We start from the raw sequence: 23,884 nt of genomic DNA, 5'->3' as shown, positions 1-23,884 counted from the left end.
CCAGTTTCAGTCTCCAGTTGCATTGGAGATTGGAAGGTGTCATCCAGAAAGGGTGACGCTGCAAAGATTTGTCACAAAAAGAAGCTGGGTTATTTCTGAATCTGGAAAAAAAAAAATTAAAAAAATCGGCAACGTTTTCTCATCAGGCTGTATCCTAACAGTCCACTCCAGCGAGTCACTAGCTGAATTATGGTAGTTAATTCTTCTCAATTCCTGTTTCGCCTCCTCAGTGCAAAAAACCTCTCTCATGCCACTGCTAACTGACAGCTGCTTGTCTGTACTGTTTCATTCCCAAAAAAAAAATAATAAAAAGACAGAAAGAAAATGGAAAAAAAAAAACAGTTTTGTATAGAAGATAGAATGTGACTATGTCTGGCTTGCTGGTTGGGGGTGGGGTGCGAGGAGCGAGTCAAAAAAAAGGAAAGCATTTCTAAATCTACTATTTCTTCCCCTCACTTACTCCATGTTTTGTACTGATATTGTTGTATCTATGATTCTAGAAAGCAGCGAAGAAAACAACCTTTAAACAAGATTATCCCTGAGAGTCTTACACAAATCAAGCCGCCGTTATCCCCATTATACCTTAAAATCTAAGATACTTAAAAAGCAGTTAAAAAAATTAACTTTAACTAAAGAGACCTAGTGTGCCAAAACACAAAGCATAAACCTAAAAATAATCACTAGAAGCAAAGAAAAACAAATGTCCCAATGGACAATAGTCTATAATTTACCAATCTGATAAACTAAACTTAATTTCCAATTTGGAATTAAAATTAAACTAGGTCTTTTTTAATGGCAGCTAAAAATATGTGTAGACTGAAGTACTTCTGAAAGCCAACTGAATTAGAAAGTTACTTTTATCCTATGCAACAGGGCTGAAGAACAAGCAAGTAACTGTTCACCGGAGCGAAGCGCTCGGTGGGGGAAAAATTTGGAACATGAAAATGGTGATCTGAAACTGGCCATTTGGGAAGAAAAAAAAAAAAGACAGTACAACACAAGATGCTATGGTCTGCAGACAGGAACACTGCTTCTCTAATCTGGCAAGATCTGAATGCAAATTGGTTTGCTGTACAGCTTAAGCATGTAAACCCCACTATGGCTCAGTTGTCACATCCACACTCTCCATGCTCAAATAGCTAGCCGCAGGACCAGAGCCGATTTCCACCACCGAAACGGACAAACAAGTCCTTCAGTCTCCCTCTGCATCCGAGTCGGCATACTTGAGCTCACACTTGACATCGAAGGGCTTGTCCTTGGCCTCTCGGGAGGCCTGCGAATCCCCAGGCTGCAGCTGACCATTCCCACAGTCGGGTTCAGTCTCGTAGCCGGTGTCGTGCGCTGGCTTCGGCTGCTCCCCACTCTGGTGGCTGACACTGCCTTGTTCCACCAGCGTCTCCTTCACGCTTTGCTCACAATCAGAAAAATCCGACTTCGTTTTCTTCTTGCCAAGCAGCATGACAGAGCGAAATTTCAAGCACTGCCCTGGCAAGTACCCTTTGTAACAGTTGTAGGAGAGCAGGCACAAGAAGAGAATAAAAAAGAAGAGGAAGAGGAACATCAACAGGAAGTTATCATTTGACTTGAGGAACATTGTCTTTTCCGGGACCGCATCAGGAATTGAATTTAAGAGCTCCGTGTTGGAGGCTGCACTTGTTAGGACAGGGCCAACAGGCTTTGTTACTATCCTTGCTGTCGTTACCGGTACCATCTGAGTGGTCGAGGTGCGAGTGGTAGACCCCTCGGTTGATACGGCTGACACTTTTGGCACATCGCTATTACCTTCTGTTGGTGCAGCTGCCATGGTGGGGCCCACCGTGGCATGCTGGATCTTTTTCAGTTCCAAAACATGCTTAGCCAGCACTTGAGAAAATTTCTTATTCTTCACTTTTTCTTCTGACAAACACTGGTAAACACCGCTGTCTCCTTCTGATAAATTGAAGATGAGCAGCGCCTTTTCCAGCAGACGGTACTTGGGGCTCTCCACTCTCAGCACATCATCCTTGAACTTCCAAACTACCTGTGCCAGATTGGACTTTTGAGAACACTTGAGCTCTGCTGTGCTCCCATGCTTGAATGTATGCTGTAGGGAATTCTCTTTTACTTTATCTGGAACATCAAAATAAACGTGCAGAGTATCAGCAATGATTCCCGTTTGCTTTAATCTGTACAGTTTCACGAGACCGTGCTATACTTAACAGAAATGTAAGGATTACAGCATTCAGTTTACCTCACAAGACCAAGATGACAGCATGCAAGAATCTCAGTGAAATACCAAGCTACAGCTGCGTGTGAGACATCAAGACAAAGAGAGAGGACACCTCAAACTCTAAGACAGCCTCCCCTTCTAGATAAAGATGAGATCCTGTTGATCCACAACTGAGCGTGCATCTGAGACGAGCCATTGTTTGAGACAAGATGCTGAACTTGGTATCATTTTAGATGCAACTAGTGCATCTTAAGTAAATCAGCAGCTACAAAATTCCAAGAAGAAATTGAACAAAGTGCTGTTACTGAAACTTTCTTCTTAAAAAAATAGTACTTAGGGCACATTCACAGTGCAACACCACAAATTAACAAAAAAACTAACAAGCAGAACTCTCATGGCGGTCCATGCTTTGCTTGGATTAGAAAGAAAACAGGAGTAAATCAAACTCTAAAGAGCTTCGTTTATGGCAGTACATCTCCTGTAACACTACTACTCTTTAAGATCTCCTTGACCCAGTGGCAGCAGCACGCACTATAAAGCAAGGACTTGTGGTTACTTGCCTTAAAGCACTACGGAGGGTACTTCGGCTGCTCTGTATCATGTTCTGAGTCCCCCTCCCCTCTCACCATAAACCCAGCTTTTTTCAGGATCATTTCATCTGATCCAGCAATAACCAAGCACTTAACAAAGGTCACAGTAGAATGTCAAATGCTGCATCACAGAGACAGAGGCCTCTGCACTAGAAGTACTTATGGCAAATACTGCTTTCATTCACAAGTTGCTGTTGAGGTGCCCCGTTCGTTTCAGAGGTTTGTGCACTGCACACTGAAATGTATACAAATACAGACATTTTAAGACAACATGCAGGCTGTACAGATGCTCAAGTATTCAAAAGCAGAATCTCGTACCTATTAAAATATAAATCAACAACCAGATAATCACAAAAACAAAGTCAAGCTAAACACAACTCTTTCACTACTCCACTTAGACATGTGAAACAGCTTTTCAAGGACTAACTCACCAGAGCAAGAAGACGCATCTCCACCTATGTTCTGAATCCAGTTCCTGTAAAAGGAAGTCCAAGTATTACAGCTTCAAATGTTTTTTCCTACAGCCTGCCCATCCTCTCGTACTAAGTAAGATTCATCTTATCTAAACAGGACAAGCAGACATAAACGGATAGGAAAAATCTGTACTTGAAAAGATTCAGTTAAAAAAATGCCAGTTATCGCTAAGGGGCAGGACTGATGCAATACTGATTGTAACGGTAAGGTAATCAGAGGCTACCATTACCTTTCAATTTCACTTTCTTTAAATATATCAATGCAGGAAGCTTCAAGGGGTTTCCAAGCACAGTAAGGATCCCTTGCTAAAACACAGTCAACACAAGTGGTGTACTTGTCACAGAATGCCACCGGAGACTGAACCACACCAGAATTTGAACCAGCATAAAGGTATCTTCTTCCCTGAAAAATACAAAGCACAACAAAAAAACACAGCCAATCACTATCTCGAAGATGAATAATCCAATTCATGAAACAATTTAAAAACTACATAAATGTAAAGAGTTGCATACATACAGCCATGTTTGTAAAAACTGGAGCATGAGGGAAATAAGCATTTCGAGTAGCTTTTATTTCTAGAAAGGAAAGGAAACTTCTCTAGAAAATATTCAGTGACGCTTCAAGTACAAAAAGACAAAAGAACAACAATCTGAAATAAACACAGTTTATGAGAACGGAAAGTAACCGTGCCTAATCATGGCTTTACCACACAGTTTTTCCACAAACACCAACGCACAGACAATCCTTGTATGAGGCAGGACAAGCCTGTGCTGATGACAAGGCTGCAGCAGGAACACGAGAGCCTGGAGAGGCAAGGCATGCTGTGTGCAGGACCTGCTCCTGTTAACCCAAAGCAGCCCTACTGCCCTCAGCTCTTCCACCAGGTCTCTGCAGCCACATCAGCACCAGCCTTACAAGAGTCAAATGCAGCTGCATACTTGCTACTCAAGGGGGAACACTGGATAGTATGCAAAGGAAACAGCACCTACATGACACGTTGGAAAACAGAGACATGAACAGAACAGCTGTTGGCCTTGCTGTTGCTGGAGATACCCCAAACAAGTCTCACTCTAAGCATGGCAGGAAAAGACCACACTCATCCTGAACATCCTTCTCATAAAAGGTGGAGAGCTGCGTTATTTCACTCATCTGTTCCAAAGCTCACGGAAACCGAAGACTACAGGTACACTGTGAATTTACAAAATATTCTGCAAAGCCTCAAGAAAGGGACCTGTGCTGCAAACCAAAACTGGTACCAGTGACCAACCCTCTAGTCCTTTTTAGAAGCTGTGCATACAAAGCCAAACAGCACACCCCACCTTGGCAGTGGGCTGGCTTCATCCTGAGCAGAATACCGAGTGGATTTATCAGCACCCTACTGCAGTTGTCATGGCAAATGAGCTGGATCCAAGCACAGAGCTGCTTTTCCTGTACTGCAACCATACGGATTTCACTATGTAGAAATGTATTCAGGGGTCGTGTCTGCAGTGAGACTGCTTGACTCCAGCAGCATGAAGAAGGTCACAAAGCGATGGGCAGGCATACAAGAAAGATTTCTAGTACAGAAACATTCTTCAAAAACCTTATGTTTGTGGTGCAGACTTTTGGTCTTGACATCAGAAATAGCCTCAAGAAAACAACTAATAGGGCACCTTAGGGCTGAATTTAGGTTTGGGGGCTCACTGTCACTCTTTTACTAAGGATGTAAGGAGGTTTTGCCATGAGGACTCAGAACAGGTTCTTCTCTTTAATGCAGTGATCATGAGGAAGTCTGTCTTAAAATCAAGCTAATGAATGATGTGTTCTGACTAACAGCAGCCTCTAGATGAAGCTACAAGACCAAGCACAAAATTCAGTTTGGATCTGTCTCATATATGAAGTGTGCAGACAGCTTTTCTTGGCACTGAAGATAAAAGACAAAACTGGATCAGAGAAGAATCTCCTAGCACTGCCAGAAGATGGACTTTGAAAGAGAAATTAAACTTCAGAGACATACATTCAAATGCAGTCTTTCATCCTGAAATTTAACTTAGGTTAGTGTTGGGCTATGCTGGAGTGCCCACAGAAGGAAGTCTGTAGCAGTGGAGACGTATGACGTCCTAGGAAAAGCTTCCCGCTCTGCTGGAAAGCTCCCCTGATGCACTGAGCACTGCTCATCTCTCTTGCGCTCTGCTAGCTAACATCCAAGCCAACAGTGCAACGCTGCACATGCGTTGGTAATGTCTCGGCATGGTTCCCAGCTGGCACATCCATGAGTTCAGAGAACGTTCAGCGAGCTCAGCAGACCATTTTAAAAAAATCCAGACACATCCTTCAGTCAAGTACAAGTTACAAGGATCTACTGTAGGCTCATCTGACTCTGCCCACCACCCTTCACACAAGATAAAGGTATATGGGAAGGGCCTGAAGACTACTGCAATAATGTCTTCAGAAAGGACTCTGACTCCAGAGGAGTCTGAAGCCCACCATCAGGGAAACAACTATTACCCTCTTCCCTCTTATGGTTAATCCATCACTGTGGGATACCACCACACATGTCACAATATCAGCTCTACAAAGGACTTCAGTAGCAAGTGACTGATAGCTACTGTGATGTCCAAGGAGGTAGAAACTTGTGTTCTCACACTGGTGAGCAGAAGTAATCCCCTGCTTGGCTGGTACCACAATCATATAGCTTTCATGACTCTGGCACCTGACTTAACCTCCAACTCCTCATTGCTGAAAAGGACTGCTGCTTTTATGGGAAAGTACTGGGCAGTGCTGCTCCAGTTTTAGGTGTTAGGTTTACGCGTCAAAAGTTACTTGAGCAACATGGAAATTTTCCCTTGAAGAAGATACAAGCTGTTACTCTCCACAGTGTCATGCAGGAAGCAGTGTTTTGCTTCAATCCTAAGCTTTCAGAGAAGTCTCTTTGTGAAAAGGCAGCAAGTTCCCTGTGCAGCCCCTATGCCATGTCTCACACTGCCCCCTTTTCAGGATACTCTTGAGAAACTGAGAATGAGGCACCTGGATTCAGAGAAAAAAAATTTAGTACCATCATTTCTACACTAGTTTGCCTACCAAGTGCGAACTGAAACTGCCAGATTGCGTGTCTTTGCTACCAGGCTGTAATGCCTACCCCTTTCCTTTCACTTGCCAGAAATGAGAGAATCATAATTAAGCCAGTGCATGAATGATCCTACAATTTACTCACAATTAGAAGAATGGGCATTAGCATATTTATTAGAAGAGTTATCTATTACTATCTTCTATCACAGGGCAAATGCTGAAACCACTTGTCAAAGCAAGGTATTGAAAGCTTTCTTGTAGATAAAGGACAAGAAACCAGCAAACATTTATTTTTTTAATCTATTATATTTATACACAGACACACACATAGACACAGTAAGTTGCCAGTGTGAAGCATCATACAAAAGTAATAAAACCATCTTTACTGAAATCTATGAGCACAGAAGCTTTTAGTCACTGATTTTTTATTTGTCTATCGAAAGTATACTCTGTCCTCAAGACTTTTCTATAATAAGCATGAAAGGATAAATAAGTGTCCAAGGTGAGCTTGAAAGAATTATGGCATAAAGCTCTCTTCCATTGAGTTGATCATGTTGGCAAGCAAAGTTTTATTAAATATCACACAAAAATAAAAGCTGTTTCTTAGATATCTTGGCAGTATTCCTAAATCCTAGCTGCAGAGCAGTTATCAATCACCAGGTAGCTACTGAATGCCAGTAGTACTACCAGACATTTCAAAAGAGTCATTCTTTCCTTAAGAAACTCCCAAATTTTGCCAGTTGAGCAGTCTGATGCTACAAGCCATTGCTTAGGGTAGTAATTTCAGAGACATCCACTGATCTGCAGGTCTGAGCAGCTAGGGCCAGAAGCCTAACTCGTGTACAAAGTAAACACAGTAATTATTCTCCCACTGTCACAAAACTACTCCAGGACTAAGCCCAGTGACTTATTAGTAGCGCAGAATGACTGCTGGGTTTTGAGCCTGCGGCAAGGCTTGTGCTTCCCAGCTGGAGCTGCAGCTGGTGCCCTGTTGGGCAGAGAGGACCTCATCAGAGGCCCTCACCCGTAGATACACCAACGTGACTGCTCTCACAATGCATCTGGCATGCAGAAGCCTGTGAGATTTGGGACAGCAGAAACCAATTAGTTACACAGTTATGAGTGTCTCTGCTAGAGAAGACTCTTCTCTTTTCTTAGGTCTATTTCCTCAGAAAGATATCCTCTGCTAAGCCCTAAGTATTTTTCCTCATGGATTTGCAGTGGCCACAAGGGGTCACGATTTTTACATTACTCCTAACCTTAAAAGACATCACAGCTTTCAGCTTCTGCACATGGAATCTAAGAGAAGACCTGCACACTGGTGCCTCCCACCACCATCTTCCCCATACATACACACCTTCAGAAGCTTGCCACCTACCAAACACACTGAAATGCTGCAGGCAATACCCGATACTGCTGCAGCACAAGGAGTTAAGAGATGCAGCCTTTTGCTCCGTGCACAGTGACGGTCTACTTTCATCATGACAAGGTTACAAGGTGCTACTAACAAGTCTTGTGGAAGAGCAAAGTGAGGTGAATGCTGTGATGCTTATAGCACTTACTTTTTTGGATGAAAGCAAGAGAGTTTGGACCGGCTCAAAGTTTGGGAAAAGCTGTGTTTCTTCAATAATATGCATTCCATTTTCATAGCTGATGGCTTTGTGCAGGGCTCCTCGATCTGAAACAAAGCAATATATTTAAGTAACACCTTTAAAACAAAAAGGCAGGAAAAAATTGCACAATTGCTCCAAGTTGTCTTAATAACCTGCTTGCTGTTCAGCTGAAGACTTCACACAACTCTGTGCTAATAGCAACCATTAAACCTGCCATCATAAGGAACTCTGAGCAACAAATAACATTTTGGGACGAAGAATGACCACTCAGAGACTATCTTATGTGTGTTTTTGATGCACTCACCGCAGTTTTGCAGTTCTTTTCCTGCAATACTTTTTCAAAGCATGTAAGATTCTCCACTTGCTCACCACAGCCCCCTACCTTTTAATGAAAACACCAGCTGTGTAAAAGTGCTGTAAATATGGAATCTCAAGAGTTTCTCTTAGAACACACTTCAGCCTAAAGAGCCAATGCATCACTTAAAAGAAAAAAGTGTTTTGCAGAACTTACCTGTACTGATGAACATAACATCATATATGGTGCCATTGAGAGCTCTGACTCTATCTACTACAATCTGGGTATATTTCACATCCCGTTTTACTAGTCGAGGTCTGTCTCCCAATGGAGTCACTGAGTCATCCATTAGAGGATGATCTTTAACAAACTGCAACGTTTTGTCTGGTAAATTTAGAGAACTCATGTAGTTTGATGCTCTGGCTTCATTGTTTATACACTAGTGAGGGAGATGGGGGGGGAACAAACAAACAAAAAAAGAGATAACCAAATTATATAATTTACTTGTACAAATTAGAGACAATTAACAGCAGCTACATGCATTTTCTTCTCCGTATTATTTTGGCCAGCAAGCACACTTTTACATTATACTCATTCTTCCTAAAGGAAGGTCTTTGGGTCTTGTAGGACTTTGGCTTCTGTGATGTACTAATCCCTGAGCTTTGGGCTAGTCTTTTGTTTGGGCCCAAAATACATATTCCGAAAATATTCTTTATGGACTTTCCTGCTTCTTAACTACTTTTAACTGTCATCCCATTCAGCAGTAGCAACAAGATGACTCCAGGGAACATAAGAAAGAGAAGTGTGAAAGAGACCCAATACTACGAACATTTTGCTTTGCAAAGCAATGCACTCCATTGAATAAACTTGCTGAACCTACTGAGACAATGCAACAATTGCTATACTTCTGTTCATCTGAACTAAAAAGTATTTTATGTTGACTAAGGTATACTAACATCTACTTCACCACTAGAAAATTAGTAACAAAATAATGAAAATATAAAACCAGCAAATAACTCAATTATAAATTAAAAATCCTCACTTTGATTCCCAGATACAAGGCTCAGAATAAATCACTTGAATGTTTTTCTACAAAGTCTTCACAACAAAAAGTACCCAGATCAAAACAAACTACAATTAGGTTTTAGTAGGTTATCCAGTATTTTCTAGTTTCTTTACTCCTGAGCATTAAAAAAAGACCAGTCATCAGATTCAAGATTACAGAAACTTACCGCACCAGGTCGAGGATTAGGAATTTCCCCATTGTATCGTACCCACTTTGTATGAGACTGTTCTACTGTAGCACTTTGCATATATTTTCCTCTCGAGAAAACCTCCTCTACAGTAGACAGATTGTATGCACACACCGCTGACAACCCCACATTATTCCTAAAAGTTCAGGAAAAAAGAAATTAAAAATCGTAGGAGCAATTGTTACTTGTTGTAGAAACCAATCAAGATCAAAAAGTACAGATTTATCCAGGAAAAGGCTATATCACACTTACAGTTGTGGGGTGAAGACTCCATATATTACTGGTTCCTTTGAAGACGGAGACTTGAGAATAAAAACATCATTGATAATATTGAAAATTAAATTCTTATCAGGGATGGTACAAATCAATCTGGCCTTGAGAAAGGAAGTCCATTTTTTCTGCAAAGTCCTTAATCCTCCTTGGTCCCTCTTTTGATATTAAAAAAAAAAAGAAGTGTTTGTGAGGAGAATTAGCAGCATTTTTGCATGTAAAAACCACTGCTATACAGCATGAAATTTCTGAGCCCTGTTATTTTCTAACATTTCACCTATAGCAACATAAAAAAATGTTAACACATTCACAAACAGAAAAGTCAGGAAGGCACAGGAAAAATAATTGATTCAATAAAAATAATGCAGAATATTTTTTATCAACACATAGAGGTAAGATGATATATGAGACTTAGAAAAGAACCATACTCCAGCAATACTCGAAAAATTGAGACAAGTGATGTACCCTTAGAAAAAAACTGCTTATTAGAACAATTAAAATGAGCATAGAATTATTATACTGTCCCTTAAGAGAAATAAGTAATGTTGCATTTGTTCTGAGACATCTAAACTGTGATTTAAATTCTGATGTTGTAATATGCACTTAAACTTGCCTGAGATTAAAAATTTCATTAGAAGAAATGCAGCAATGGCTCAATCCTGCAAGCAGTTATCACCTTTATCAAGGATTTGCAGAACCAAGGCTTAAAGATGGAAAGATGTATCGACTGGAAATGTTTCAAAATATTTGATACTGAAGCTTTAGTTCCGTTACTTCTCATCAAAAAGCAAGTATATTTTGACATTACTAATATTTTCCAGTAATTATCCAATGCTTTTATGCAAAGTATTAAAGGAAATCTGCGAAATTTATGAAAACAATGAAGTGTAAATGCTTACAGATTTGCAGTCTGCCATTGATTCCTACTTCAAACAAACAGCAGCAATAAAGCTCTCATATTCCACGACAGTCCCTTTTTAAAGTGCGCACAAGCTGTCAGTGGGCAGAGGGCCATAATAACAAGCCCCGTATAAATCTGCCTCCAGCTGCTTGTTTAATGGAAATCTCAAGGGCACCAACTTGTTATTGATGTTTTGACTTCTGTGTTCAAACATAAAACAGTAAAGTCAAAATAAAACATTTCAACCTCATCATCAAAATGGAACTGCTACTTAAATTTCCTGTTCGAAAAAAAAGTCCTAAGGAAATTGATACATTCCACAGAAAAAAAGTTTGCGTTAAATCAACATTTTCTCTTGGGAAAAAAAAAAAAAAACAAACCTCTTTCATCTGCAAGATTTTTAACCAACACTCCTGAGTATGTATTTGAATCAGCCTAACACACTGAGGTTTAAATACAGCAAGCGTGACAGAATCAGGCTGCTGGTGACCATTTTCCTTCAGGCTCTGGCAGCTTAAAAAGCTTCATGGAAGTCCCATCTGCTACGCTACAGTCCAGAGCTATACAGTAGCGGACACAGCTACAGTTTCATTTGTATACAGCTGCTTGAAAGTAGCTTGACAAACATCCTATCCACTTAGCTCCAACCAAAGACAGTCCTTCCCAGGGAGCTGTACTTAAACTTGGAGTTGTTTAAAAAAAAAAATAAAAAGGAAAGCTAGGGGAGACACTTTCTCTGTTGCAGGGTTTTGTGGTAGTTGGTTTTTTTAACCCCAGGGGTCAGATGTACTGAAATTCCACCACCATGCAAAATTAAATCAAGTATTTGCTCTCAAAGCAACAATTAGGCTTTCTCAGTTCTGAAGAACTGATTGAAACTGCTGATTACTAAGATTGACTCAGTTTGACCACTTCCATTTAACTGGCAATATGTCCACAATAATAACTGCTTTTTAACACACACCAAAAATTCTAGATGAATTAGTAAAAATACGTTGAACTATGTCCCACCTTGCATACTCTAGCTATTCTTGGAATCATCAGTTTTCCGACAAATTCATACTCCACAGACACCTCGGTGAAAAAGAAGTAAATCTTGTCATCTTCTCCATCTGTGCTGTTTTGATCTGCTCTTATCACATCAGCAAAAACGAAATTGGGCTCTACAGAAACAAAGAGAAGTTTATATTAGATATAAGTCTACCAACTTGATACCCTCAAAGACCCTCTAGAAGTCCTCTCTCCACCAAACCTCACACTGCATTTACCTACTCTCCCGTCACTGACCTGCTTACACAGTTTGCTGTTCGTATTTAGAAATACGAATAGCATTTCTAAAAAATTAGAAATAGAGGAAAAAAACCCAAACACACAAACCCTATGCAAAAGCACCAAGACACTTGAGAGATCTCTATGGTCTGATATCTCGTTACTTCAACGCTCTTCAGTCCACATTCAAGCGTGGTTTGCTAGTGGGCCTGGAGAGGTACCCTTCCCTTGCCCGCTTCTCCTCTGTTTCAGCTATTTCAGGTATTAGCTGAAACACTAAAGATGACAGTATTGTTACAACATGTATTACAAAACTCAGTATCCCGTGCTTTTTGTACATAACCCATCTTTTGGAATATGCAAACTTCACGATTTTGGTTCTTTTTGACAGAAAGCCACAAACCTCTGAGCATTCACAAAACTTGGTAAATTTCAAAATTCAGGAACTGAAATCGTCAGGGATGATGATCAGCTCAAATCGAAAACCCAGTAGAAACCAAAAACATTCCCTTCCTTACTGTATCATAACTATGCTGCATTATTGCAAGGATGAACAAGTAGATATAAAACAAACTGCAGTCCTTTAACTTCAAGTTGAAGCTTGTATGTCTTGAAGCTGTTTTCATTGTCAATGCTGATAAGAATCTTGAAATTTCACAATAAAATCTCTTGATCACAGACATGAGGGCACACACTCACATGTCAGTGTATGCCACTATAACAAAATCCATTCTCTTGGACATAAGACAATTGCCCTTTGTCCTGGTTTTGACTGGGACAGAGTTAGTTGTTCTTTTTAGCAGCCAGAAGAACTCTGTGTTTCAGATTTAGTTTGGGATTCACTATGAGAAGAATGCTGATCACACACTGATGTTTATAGTTGGTAGTGAGACATCATGGACTTCTCAGCTTGCCGTGTTTTTGCCAGTGTGCAGGAGCACAACAGGCCAGCGGGCAACATGGCTGGGACAAGGGGTCCACAACTCTCCTTGTGATTTGAACTTAGACGCAGGACAGAGGGCCACACTGGCCAATGGAGTATTCCATATCATGCAGTGTCATGCCCAGTATATAGATGAAGGCTGACCAGAAAAAAAGGCTTTTGCTCTTCCAAGGTCTCTCCCTCTTGGACTCCGAGTGCTCTCTCTCTCTCGTTCTCTTTTCAGGCCTCTTGCTCATCCAGGATTGTGGTGCCAGGACTTACTTGTTTCGGGATCATTTGCCAGGATGGGACAGGCATTGGTCACTAGGTGGTGAGCAACTACACTTTGCACACTTGTTTATATGTAAGGAAGAAATTTTTCACTCAGAGGGTGGTGAGGCACTGGAACAGGTTGCCCAGAGAAGTTGTAGATGCCCCATCCCTGGAAGTGTTCAAGGCCAGGTTGGATGAGGCTTTGGGCAACCTGGTGTAGTGGAGGGTTTCCCTGCCCATGGCAGGGGGATTGGAACTAGATGATCTTTGTGATGCCCCTTCCAACTCTAACCATTCTATGATTCTACATTGTTAGCATTACACATATATATTATCATTACTGCTTTTAATTTTACATTATTATTAATTAATTCTTATCTCAACTGACGGGGTCTCTTTCCCTTTTCCCCTTTAATTCTCTTCCCCATTCCCTGGGGGTGGGGGAGGGTGAGAGAGCAGCCATGTGTGGCGTTTAGTTGCCGGCAGGGCTAAACCACGACACTTCATACTCCAGGTAAGACACTTAAACTCTTTGTCTATAACCATGACACTGAAGAAGGAAAAACAATTTGTTTGGGCCAGTTCTCATGCTCACTTACCATTAAGCCAAGGTATCGCATACTCTGTTCTCAGAGGGCTCTGATGAGAGTGCCGTGAAATGATAGGTTCGCTTCCCAAGAAATTGTACGAAGTCCCAGAATAAAGCTCCTCATCTTTAACACAAAACCAAGTATTTTAGACTTTCTTATACACTGGATACTGAAAAGGACACATACGTATTTCGAGAGACTACGTAAGTTTAAACTTCCCACAAGAAAATATAAACAAGGATTTCCTCTAAATTGCCCCAGATATGTCTTCTATGTATACATTTCTGCTGACCATTCTCAAGGCTAACACTTCCAGGCTTGGGTTTATTATTGCTTTAACACAAGCAACTGGGAAAAGTCAGCACTACTTCTGCAGTACTTTGAGACTTCAAATGTAAACCTGAAATTTATGTACAAACACGCAAATTTACTTAAGAAATGCCACAGAAATTTCAGAAGTAATTATTTTACTCTCTTTCTACGCCACCATTACTCAAACTCAAGCTTTTAAGAATTTAGGCAACAATGCAGGGAGTGTGTTCTTTTCTTTCTCGTTTCCTGTTTCATGTTACATGGAGCTTCTCTTTTATGATCTTGTGACACTAGGGAACAGCGATGAACTCTGGTTTCAACAGATCAAGATTCAGTGGTGTCTAATCATGCAGTAATACACTCATAATAAGTACCGCACTTCCCTATTCTGTCTCATGGATATGTCTCCAGGACAGCTAAAAAATTCTACTTGTTAAATTTACTGAAATGACAGTAATCAATACCACAAAGGCAGCCTAGTCTACATTTAGACTACCTGGACTAAATACGTTCAACACCCATAAATACAGTTTAAAATTTAGTATTTCAAAAGTTGCTTCCAAAACAACCTAGAGTTTTAAGTTCTTTTTAAGAAATATGCTAAGGTTGACCACACAAGTGTTTCAAAGCCTATCTAGATAACCAGTAAAAATGTAAAAATATGGACAAAATCTACCATTTTGACATTGAGAGACTGAAGAATGACAGTGGAAAAGATCGAATATTTTAATACATAATAATGAGGTATTGTCATGGTTTGATGTGGAGGGGGGGGGTGGTTCTGGTGGCAGGAGAGGGGTTTTGGTCCCTGTGACCTCCCTGGTCTTGGAACCGGGTTAGGCTTAGTTCTGGCCACCAGATCAGACTGCCATCCCCCTTGGGATTGAGCCAATAGGGCGCCTCTGCGAATTGCCCTATTTAAGTCAGGACAAGGGAACCGGAAAAGGTGCTTCGCCCAGGATCGACCAGAGAAGGGAGGAGGGCACTGCCCCCGCTCCCTGGCTCCTGGCCGGGCGGCTGCCTGCGTCGGGCCGGCGCCGCCCACGGAGAATGGCGGCGGCGGAGCCAGCTGGGGAACTCGGGGGCACCCCACTCCCAGGGTGCCCACTGGGCTGAGTTCACCTGGAGAGGACTGAGATCTGAGAGAAACAGCCGCATCGACAGCAGGTCAGTGAGGATGGAGCGGGAGGAGGTGTGCCGGAGCCGAGTTTCCCCTGTGGCTGATGGGGAGATAGCAGGCGGCCCCCCTGCAACCAGGACGGCCTCGGTGGAGCAGAGACCCACTCGCAGCCCGTGGGGAGAAGATGCCTGAGCCTGAGGATGGTCGTGTTGGGGTGCACGACAAGGCAGAGCAGCATCTGGAGTCTTCGTGACGACTCACGCCGGAGCGAGTGGCTACAGCTCCCTAAGTATCCGAGACTGTGGTAAAGCCCACACCGGAGCAATCTGTGGGGAAGGATTGTTTCCAGTGGGCTGGACTTACGCTGGAGAAGTTTGTGGATTTTTCCTCGTGGGTAGGGGATCCATTGGAGCAGGGGAAAAGGGTGTAAGGACTCCTTCTCCTCTAAGAAAGAAGCAGCAGTAACAGCACGGAATGAACTGACCTGCACTCCCCCAGTCCCTGCCCCCTGTGCTGCTGGGGGGAGGAGGTAGAGCCGGGAGGAAAAGGAGGCGGGGGGGGAAGGTGTCGGGTTTAAGATCTGGTTTTGTTTCTTTCTGTCCTCTCAAGTAATCGGTTTTTGTTTCCCTTTGTCCTTCTAAGTAATCATTAATAAACTGTTTTGCTTTGAGAAAAGCTCTGCCTGTTTTGCCCAGGACCACGGTTGGTGGGTGCTCCCTCTGTTCTTGTCTCAACCCTCAGTCCCTTTGGTTTGTTTTTTTTTTTTCTCTCCTCTCTACTTTACTGGAGAAGGAGAGACTGTGTGAGTTTTAGTTGCTGGATCAGCCTAAAACCACTACAGGTATGCAGAGTCTGAACTTACCAACCATAACAGATGTGTAGCTTTGAGCAGGATCAAATGGACATCTACCCTTACCATCTTCATTTTTACCTCCAAGTTCAAATGAAATCAAATTCTGCAACACATTAAATTGAAAACCACAAATCAACTGTTAGCATCTTTTGTTTCAGCCACTTTACTCATGCAAAGGTAACTGAAAAATTAACACTAAATAAGGGATTATATAATCAACTTCCAGCACCAAAGGTATTTTTTTTGTAAGATTATAAAAGGCATATGCGTTTTCAGAAAATCTAAACAAGTCTACCAGACAGAGAGGAAACGTGATCTTATGATTTGTGAGGGCAGAAGCAAAAAAGCTAGACAGTGGGAAAGGCAGAGAAGTTAACTGATATATGGAAAGAGATGGCAAATATTGAACTAGCCTGCATAAGAACACGGCATTTTAGAAATCAAGAAGGCTTTCTGAAACGGATTTAATAATTTTTGAGATTATGTTAAATTTGTGAGATGAATTTTAAAAAGCTACAGAGTACTTTGCCTGCTAGTTTATAAATCCCTTAAAAACTGAGGGCATGAGCATCAGGAAGACGACGGAAAACTGTAGCCGCAGTAATGGCGAAGCGATCAGTTATACTATGTAATGAAGATGTTGGAGGCTAAGGGCAATGACTTCTGGCAATGTTCCAGAGGTAGTGGCAGGCAGACGAGACAAAAAAGAACAAACAACTACAAGATTTCTCAATTTCAGAGTTGTTAAGAGCTGCAGTGAGGAGAATGATACGAAGGTCAGCAGCGAGAAAAGGGAGTTTTGATTTTGCGCCAAGACTTCACTCCGAGGCATTCAGCACTATGAAGCTGTCTTGTCTCTGCTCCCAGCTATGCCACAAGCAGGGACAGGAATCTGAGAAATCTCAGGGAGAGTCGGTACTGGAAAGAAGTTGCGAAGAATGTAATTTCAGTTTTAGGAATTGTTTTTATGCTAACACAGAATACACAAAGAATTACGAAAGCTAAGAAAAAGTAAATCCGCAGATAAACAAGATGAATCAATAATTCACTAAGTGCTTTTGACAAAGGAATGGTTTATTTCCGTACTCTGTCATTACTGTGCAACAGCCTAAACGACGCTCCGAACCTTACAACCGGCACTAAAATTGCAACAGTCTTTGGGAATGGAGATGACTTGCTGTTCAGACGAGTTACTTTTAAGTTACAGCTGTTGCAGGGCCAAAAGGTATGTACATTCTTACCAGGTAATCGCATGTTGGCTGAAAGGCATTAGTTCCACACACATAGAGGAAAGTATCGTTCAGTTGTTGCAAGACACGCACGTAGTTCCGACACTCTGTCTGTAAAAGAGGGTAAGAAAAAGACCAGTCTGATAAATCACAGCTTCCACATCCCAATAAACAATTAAAGTTGTGCTGTCAGCTCATCTGTTGCCGTTACTTATGACACACCACACCAGTAAGGCTGGGTGGTGCATCACCACCAGGACACCATCAGTCTCCAGGAGCTCTAGTCCTGCAGCATCTCGTTTCCTACAGCCAGTCGTGCGCAGCTGCCTCAGTATACCTATCAAGGCAGCGTGACCAAGTACCACACGTCTAGCAGGGTGCATCTCAAGTTGTTCCACGAAAGCACAAGCTTCAGGCACATCGAATCCATGGGAACAACTACTTAAACACAGAGTAAGTTTTAGCCTTTGTCATCCCTTGCAAGTCTAGAAGAAACAGTAAGTCATAGTCAAGGTTGCTTCTTAAGAGAGAAACCTCTAATACCACTAAATTAGCTACAATGTTTTGTCATTCGTATTTGTCCCTTTTTTTTTTTTTTTTTTCAGTCCCTGATATCAATTCCTCTTTCATCCAAGCAAGCTTCTTAATTCTTTAGGCTCTGAAATAGAACAAGGAGTTTTGAGCAAAGCCTTGAATAAAGGACACCATAAAGTTTCAGAATAATAACAAAGAAAAACAACTCTAAACGACCATTTAGAGGGAAAATACAGTATTAGCAACACCCATTGATTCTTGCTGGTACACAGTTAGATACCATCACTGTACTGTACTTCCATAAACTACCCAAGCAAACACAAACACTGTCTTTACGTTTCCTTCTTATGAGCAAACCAGGTATTTCTGTGATTGCACAGTAAGTTCAGTATGGCAGAAAACTGGAGGAAAAAAAGAGCAAAATCAGTTTTCTGCCAGATGAAATCCTTGAACAGCTGCATAAATGCTTTTTGCTGGCACTAAACAGCATAGTAGTGATTGGTGGGGAAGCGGACTGCCCATTTTAGCGTAAGAAATAGCAGTAGTGGCTTAATACCTTGACCCTTTTGAAACAATTGCACTATGTGAAACATCACGGCTACAACATAAATGCAACTTGTAAAAGGTTATGAGTACAGTGAGGAAAAAGCATGTCTGGCAATAAGTGTGACTTGCTAAACTGGGGCAGAAGGGAAAAAAAAAGGAAGGTAAGTTTGGAGCTTTGGCAAAGCACTATTTATGAGGTCTAACATCCCTTCTAACTAACACCAATAATCTCTGCAGAGGACTGGTGGAGTCACACGCACCATCCGCTAAACTGTATGCGCCTGAGAGAAATACACATCTCATATTTATCATGGCAGTACGTTAATATTATTACCGGTAACCCTAACTGAACTTGGAGAACACAAATAACATTCTGAGTGCATGCTGAAGAGGCAGACGAGGAGGAAATGGCCCTTAAATACCCTCCGCACCTCCTGTCAGGGTAATGTATTGATGGCTGTCGGCAGAAGGAAAGGCAGTAAGCTGAGCCAAGGGAGAGAGGGCCCACTCCCACGAACCCAGGATGTCTGCCAGCCCTGATTGCAGCACCTGGGGCTTTATAACAGTGTTACTTTTCAGGTATCAGTGTGAAGGGAAGAAGATGCTGTTTTGGGGGTGCTGATGTCAAATCCCTGCAAGCGTAGAGCGGGACTATTTTTTTTTGTCTTCACAGGGCTGGCAGACTTCCTCCACTAAAGGCCTGACCACCAGCCTTGCCCAGCAAACCCTCACCTGACCGTACCACTCAACAAAGTGGTGCTACACAAGGGGAAAGGTACATCCACCTACAGTCAACCACCTCAAGTAAACCGTCTCCACAGAAAGGCAAAATGAGCAAACTAGTCTGTATGCTGGCGGTCACGAGGAGTCCGTGGTTCCCAGAAACACAGAGGGATCCCAGGGGCTGAGCCGCCTGGGCAGGAGATGGGGCTGCTCAGCTGCCGCCGGGGAGCTGCCCGAGCAGTCACGCCAGAGAGGTGCTGCCATAAGGGGCACCTCCGCTGGGCACCATGGTAAGGATGTAAGCAGTTAGTGAAAAATACACTGGTGTAATTTTTAATAATGAACCCTGGTGTAATTTTAAATAATAAATAAAAATAAAAATAATAAACTCTGATAAATTAACCCTATGCCCGAAAGCAAAGCAAACAAAACCATCAATCACTTTGTAAAAAAACAAACGCGGGGGAGGAATTATTGCAGTATCAAAACACAACAGTTGCTATGAATTACCTCAGCGAAAGTAATATTAGTTTATCATTTTAACGGAAAAACTTGTAACATTAAGCATATATCAGGGTGTGTTCAGAGCTTCAAATAACATTCACCAGCAAGAAACAATAAATTAAGATTTTTAAAAAAAAATACTAAACATGCTGCAGTTTCTAAAGCTCGAGTTAATTAAAGAACTTAAGTGATTATTTGAAAATTTTAATTTCAAACAGTTGGAGCCTTTCTTCTTTTAATACCACTCCTCTTGAAGTGAAATGTATAACACCTTTCTCAAAGTTCAATAAAAGTACATACCTGTTCTGATTTGCCCTTGACTGCACATTTAGTCCTTTTATCTTCGGTGACTTTCCAGTGTAACTAAGTGAAAAAACAAGCAACAAAAAGGCACATTCGAAGCACTTCTAATTCAATGCAGTCTGAATATCTTGCAGTAAACACAACAAAAAAAAGGCAATCCTGAGACTATCAGCAGCAAACGCAAGCCATTTTGCAAGTAGCTTTCAAAGGTTCAAAGACATTCTTTACTGGAGAGGTGACACTTCCAAATGCATGTGCCTTAAGTGGGGGCTAAATCACTGCTATTATCCTTAGGGTTCATCATGACGTTTCCCCTCAAATTGCTAATGAAGTTCCATTACCATATGCACTAGGGAAATGCAGCTGTAACTGCTTTAAGTACCTCTCAATTTTAAGTACTTCTCGATTTCATTCACACTTGAATGAAAAACACTTGGGGGGGGGGAATCAAAGAAAACTTACTGGACCAAGTTACATCATACAAAGAAGTACAATTTTGACAGTTACACACACTCATAAACCAAGTTTTATATGCTGGTGATATTGCCCACCACCACCCGTGAACATTTTTTTCAGATTAAAAATTATACAAGCATCCTCCAAAACTTCCTGAGTGGGACTCCATGCCGCACCTCTAAGCGCCAGCCTGTGCTGCTGATACGATGAGAAGCAGGGTTCTGGGAAAAACTGGAAGCAGTACAATGTTAGCAGACTTCTGCATGGGCTAACCTACTCTGAATACTTCTCTAAGCAAGCTGGATCAGACTTGTCTGCACTGCCACTTACTCTGTGCAGACATGCACCTAGAGACACAAAACAGAAGCTGAAACTGAAGGGACAGGGCCCTCATTCCATTCGAAGCACATCTGCAGCCTGCCACTCCTGAGCGAGCTCCAACTTTGCTTATGTTTCAGATTAGATTACCTTTCAACTCAGATTAACAGGAAATGGCCCACTCCTAGTAAGAATAATATGCATAAGAACCACCATTACAGATGACACCCAAAGTGCCTCCAGTCCAGCATACTGTCCACAAGAAGAAAATATCTAAGGAGACCTCTAATTATTCTTCTATATCCAACTTTTCATTTCTTCCTCTCATCTGATGGCATGTTTTACTCTACAGTGTCTTCCAGAAATAACACGGGAGTAGTCCATACAGAGTATTTTCTCTTTAAGGTACCCACCACCTACAGCACAGTGCTACTGGTATCCGGAAATGAAGTCAAATTCAAAGTATGATTTTTACGTGGAGGATAGTGTATTAAAATGCATACCTCGTGCTGCTTTTCAGCAATATTCACTGCATTTAACGCAAAAATCACTTCTCTGGCTCCTACATATAGAACATCTTTGTCTTCGTTTAATAGCAAGGTTGAATAGTTTGACACTTCTGATTCATGAAAATGTATGAGCTGGACCTCTGTTGAAATGAAAGAAAAACAGCACCACATGAAGAAACATAAGCACTTAGAGTCGAGTTCATGGGATGTTTTCCTAAGTTGTCTAACAGCTGTTGGATATCTTGAAAACAACAAAGGTCAGTTCGGACAACCCATGCAACAGACCAGAGGTCCTTCAGAAGCTTGGTTCAGCAGAAACAGCAGCTCTGATCAACACCAAAATCACTGGTCCTTGCTTTCTCGTTCAATTTCAAATGCCTAAATTATTTCCTCTTGTCGTGATACTTACAACTCACTTCTTCCTTCATTTTTTTCTACCTGTTAATTCCCTTTTTTCTAATCTTCCATTTTACACATCCACTGTCAGGTCCTCCGTCACCTTTTCCCTTACACACACCCCACCAACTCCGGAAAATCAAGTCAGTCACCATGTCCCTTGCGAAGGCCCCAAACAAATATCACAAAAAGTCCTGCACCTTAAAAGATGACACTTCTGCATATTACCATAGCAGAAAGAAGACACAGAAGCTTAAAATGAACCATTTACAGAGGGTCAGTAAGTTGGTTTTGAAGTGGAGACCAGAGATGAAACACATATGACAGAAGAAATAACATGAGGGAAAATCAAGACAAAAAGGAAAATGAGAGAAAGAGGGAGACACAAGGGAAAAGGAAGTGTAATGAGGAAGCGCACAGACTGGAACAGAATGGCTTGGAGAAAGATGACACAAAATGACTAATATATAAAAGTATTTTTACTGCATGTGCAATCATAATGGAAAAATGACTGAAAGCTTGGGAGACCGTGTTTTGTGCAAGAGGCCACCACAAGATTAATTAAGCATGGCTTTTTAAGATACAGGCAGGAAACAATTTACTATCATTCTCAATTTTACAATTAGAAACTGCATATTTTTAACGATAATACTCTGGAAACATTCATTTTAAACTGAATTCTAAAGAATGTCATTTTAAAATCTGTAACTTGGCAGTAAAATTTTCCCTAATTGGATGAATTGGTTCATACAACTCCACACGTTCATTCCTCCACAGAACTAAATTCCCCCTCCTATTCAAAATAGGCTTCCCATATTAAATGCAACAATCTTTAGGAGACAGAGAGAGGGAGAAATAGAAGAAATGAAAATAAATTCCATTTATTTTGAAGTAATTTGGATGTAGCTCCGCAGTGCATTACTGTAATACTGTTAAACAGAAACTTGCCAAATTTAACTATTATACAAGATAGGTGCATCAAGGAGCCTGAGCAGGAACTACAAGCCTGTCTAGATCATTCTTTCTGAAAAGCTACCTCAGCAGCTCACTACACTTCCTACAGTCATCTCATAAATCAGCTTATTGTTACTACACTCTTAATCTCCATCTATCTTTTCCTACACTATGACTGATCAGTATTTAATATCCATATTTTTCATACTGCCCACATATTTGTTTGGTTACAGCATACTTGGCTAAGTAATTGTTGCTGACTAACTAGTAGTAAAGGAGGACCCAAACACAAAAGCTTGTAAAACCTAAAGCATCCATGCCACACAGAGGTGCAAAGAGAGAAGAAAGGGAAAAAGGAGGGGGGGGGTAAGAATTTCCACAAACAACAGCAAATAACTACTCTGTATTCCTCGCTCTAGAGTTCTCTTCAGACCCAGGCTAAGTTACTGAACCAGAAGCTGAAGGATTCTCTGATCCCTATTATTTCGCTTTGTGCCACATTTGCTGATTCCCTCTAATTGTATTGGGAGGTTACGAATATTTGCAGCAACTTCACATACAAGGAAAGTGGTATTCTGTGAAAAAGATTGTGTCAACTCTATAACACTGTCAGAAGAGAGCCAGATGCTTATATCTGCTTCACCTGGCCATTTATTTTGTGCACAGGATGAGTTAGTGTCAAAACACATCTCAGTCTGAATGAAGAAAAGATTATTAGATGTAGAGGTGCATTTTGCTAATAAATTTAGACTCAAAGTGAAAATAATTTGATTAAAACAAAATACAGCTATTAGGTTTTTCTCTTGAAGCAAGCTTCAGCTGCAAGATCCTTTAGCTGAGAAAGCCAAATTTGAAATTGCTGCTTCAAAAAGCTATGTATTCAGAACTACTTGAAGGACCTGAAATCACTTAACTCAGTGCTTGGGACAGTTTTGAATAATCTGGTCCTAAGCACTTCATAAGCTGAGCAAAGCCAGCAATACATGACCAAACTCGCAGCAAGCAGGCTGGAAGAACATACAGCCTCAAGGAGTTTCAGATCCCACAGAAACCCCGAGGTTGTGGCAGTGTCCCGTATTACGCTACCAAAGTTTCTCTTACCTCTGTGTTCCCAAGTGATCCTCGGTACCGGGCCAAATGCCACTGCCATTTCCAGTAACAAACCCCAAACTGCATAAAGTGCACACAGAGCCATCTTCAACGTCCTTGCTCTTTGAGGCTCCTCAGATATCCGCAGTAGGTAGCGCTTCTTCAGCAGAAAAAATGCAAATCCCAGGGAGTATTAGAGACCAGGCATTTCAGACCTTGAGAGCAGCGCAACAAGGCAGGCTGAAACAACCGTACAAGTACACGCTTTTCAGCAGATCACTTCAAGGGAACGCACGTTTTCCAGGATGCTGAATACAGAGGCTGCCCACAC

The 23,884-nt window shown here is 41.5% G+C and overlaps 1 protein-coding gene across 1 annotated transcript; it reads right to left on the bottom strand.

Moving 5' to 3' along the window:
- Positions 1 to 1,192: 1,192 nt before the first annotated feature.
- Positions 1,193 to 23,659, bottom strand: SEMA4D (semaphorin 4D). Its single transcript, XM_086628957.1, has 14 exons — positions 23,566 to 23,659; positions 21,109 to 21,254; positions 19,829 to 19,891; positions 17,234 to 17,332; positions 16,002 to 16,095; positions 13,717 to 13,830; positions 11,665 to 11,816; positions 9,735 to 9,910; positions 9,462 to 9,618; positions 8,446 to 8,668; positions 7,884 to 7,999; positions 3,503 to 3,675; positions 3,231 to 3,274; positions 1,193 to 2,109 (listed from the first exon to the last, which is right to left on the bottom strand). Exons 1-14 carry the CDS (start codon positions 23,657 to 23,659, stop codon positions 1,193 to 1,195), a joined length of 2,568 nt encoding a protein of 855 aa, XP_086485083.1.
- Between the last annotated feature and the right edge of the window lie 225 nt (positions 23,660 to 23,884).

Source organism: Tauraco erythrolophus, chromosome Z (genome assembly GCF_009769465.1).
Source record: "Tauraco erythrolophus isolate bTauEry1 chromosome Z, bTauEry1.pri, whole genome shotgun sequence".
Taxonomy (NCBI): Eukaryota; Metazoa; Chordata; class Aves; order Musophagiformes; family Musophagidae; genus Tauraco; species Tauraco erythrolophus.
Note: the sequence above shows the minus strand (reverse complement) of the source record. Positions and strands in the feature narration are given on the sequence as shown.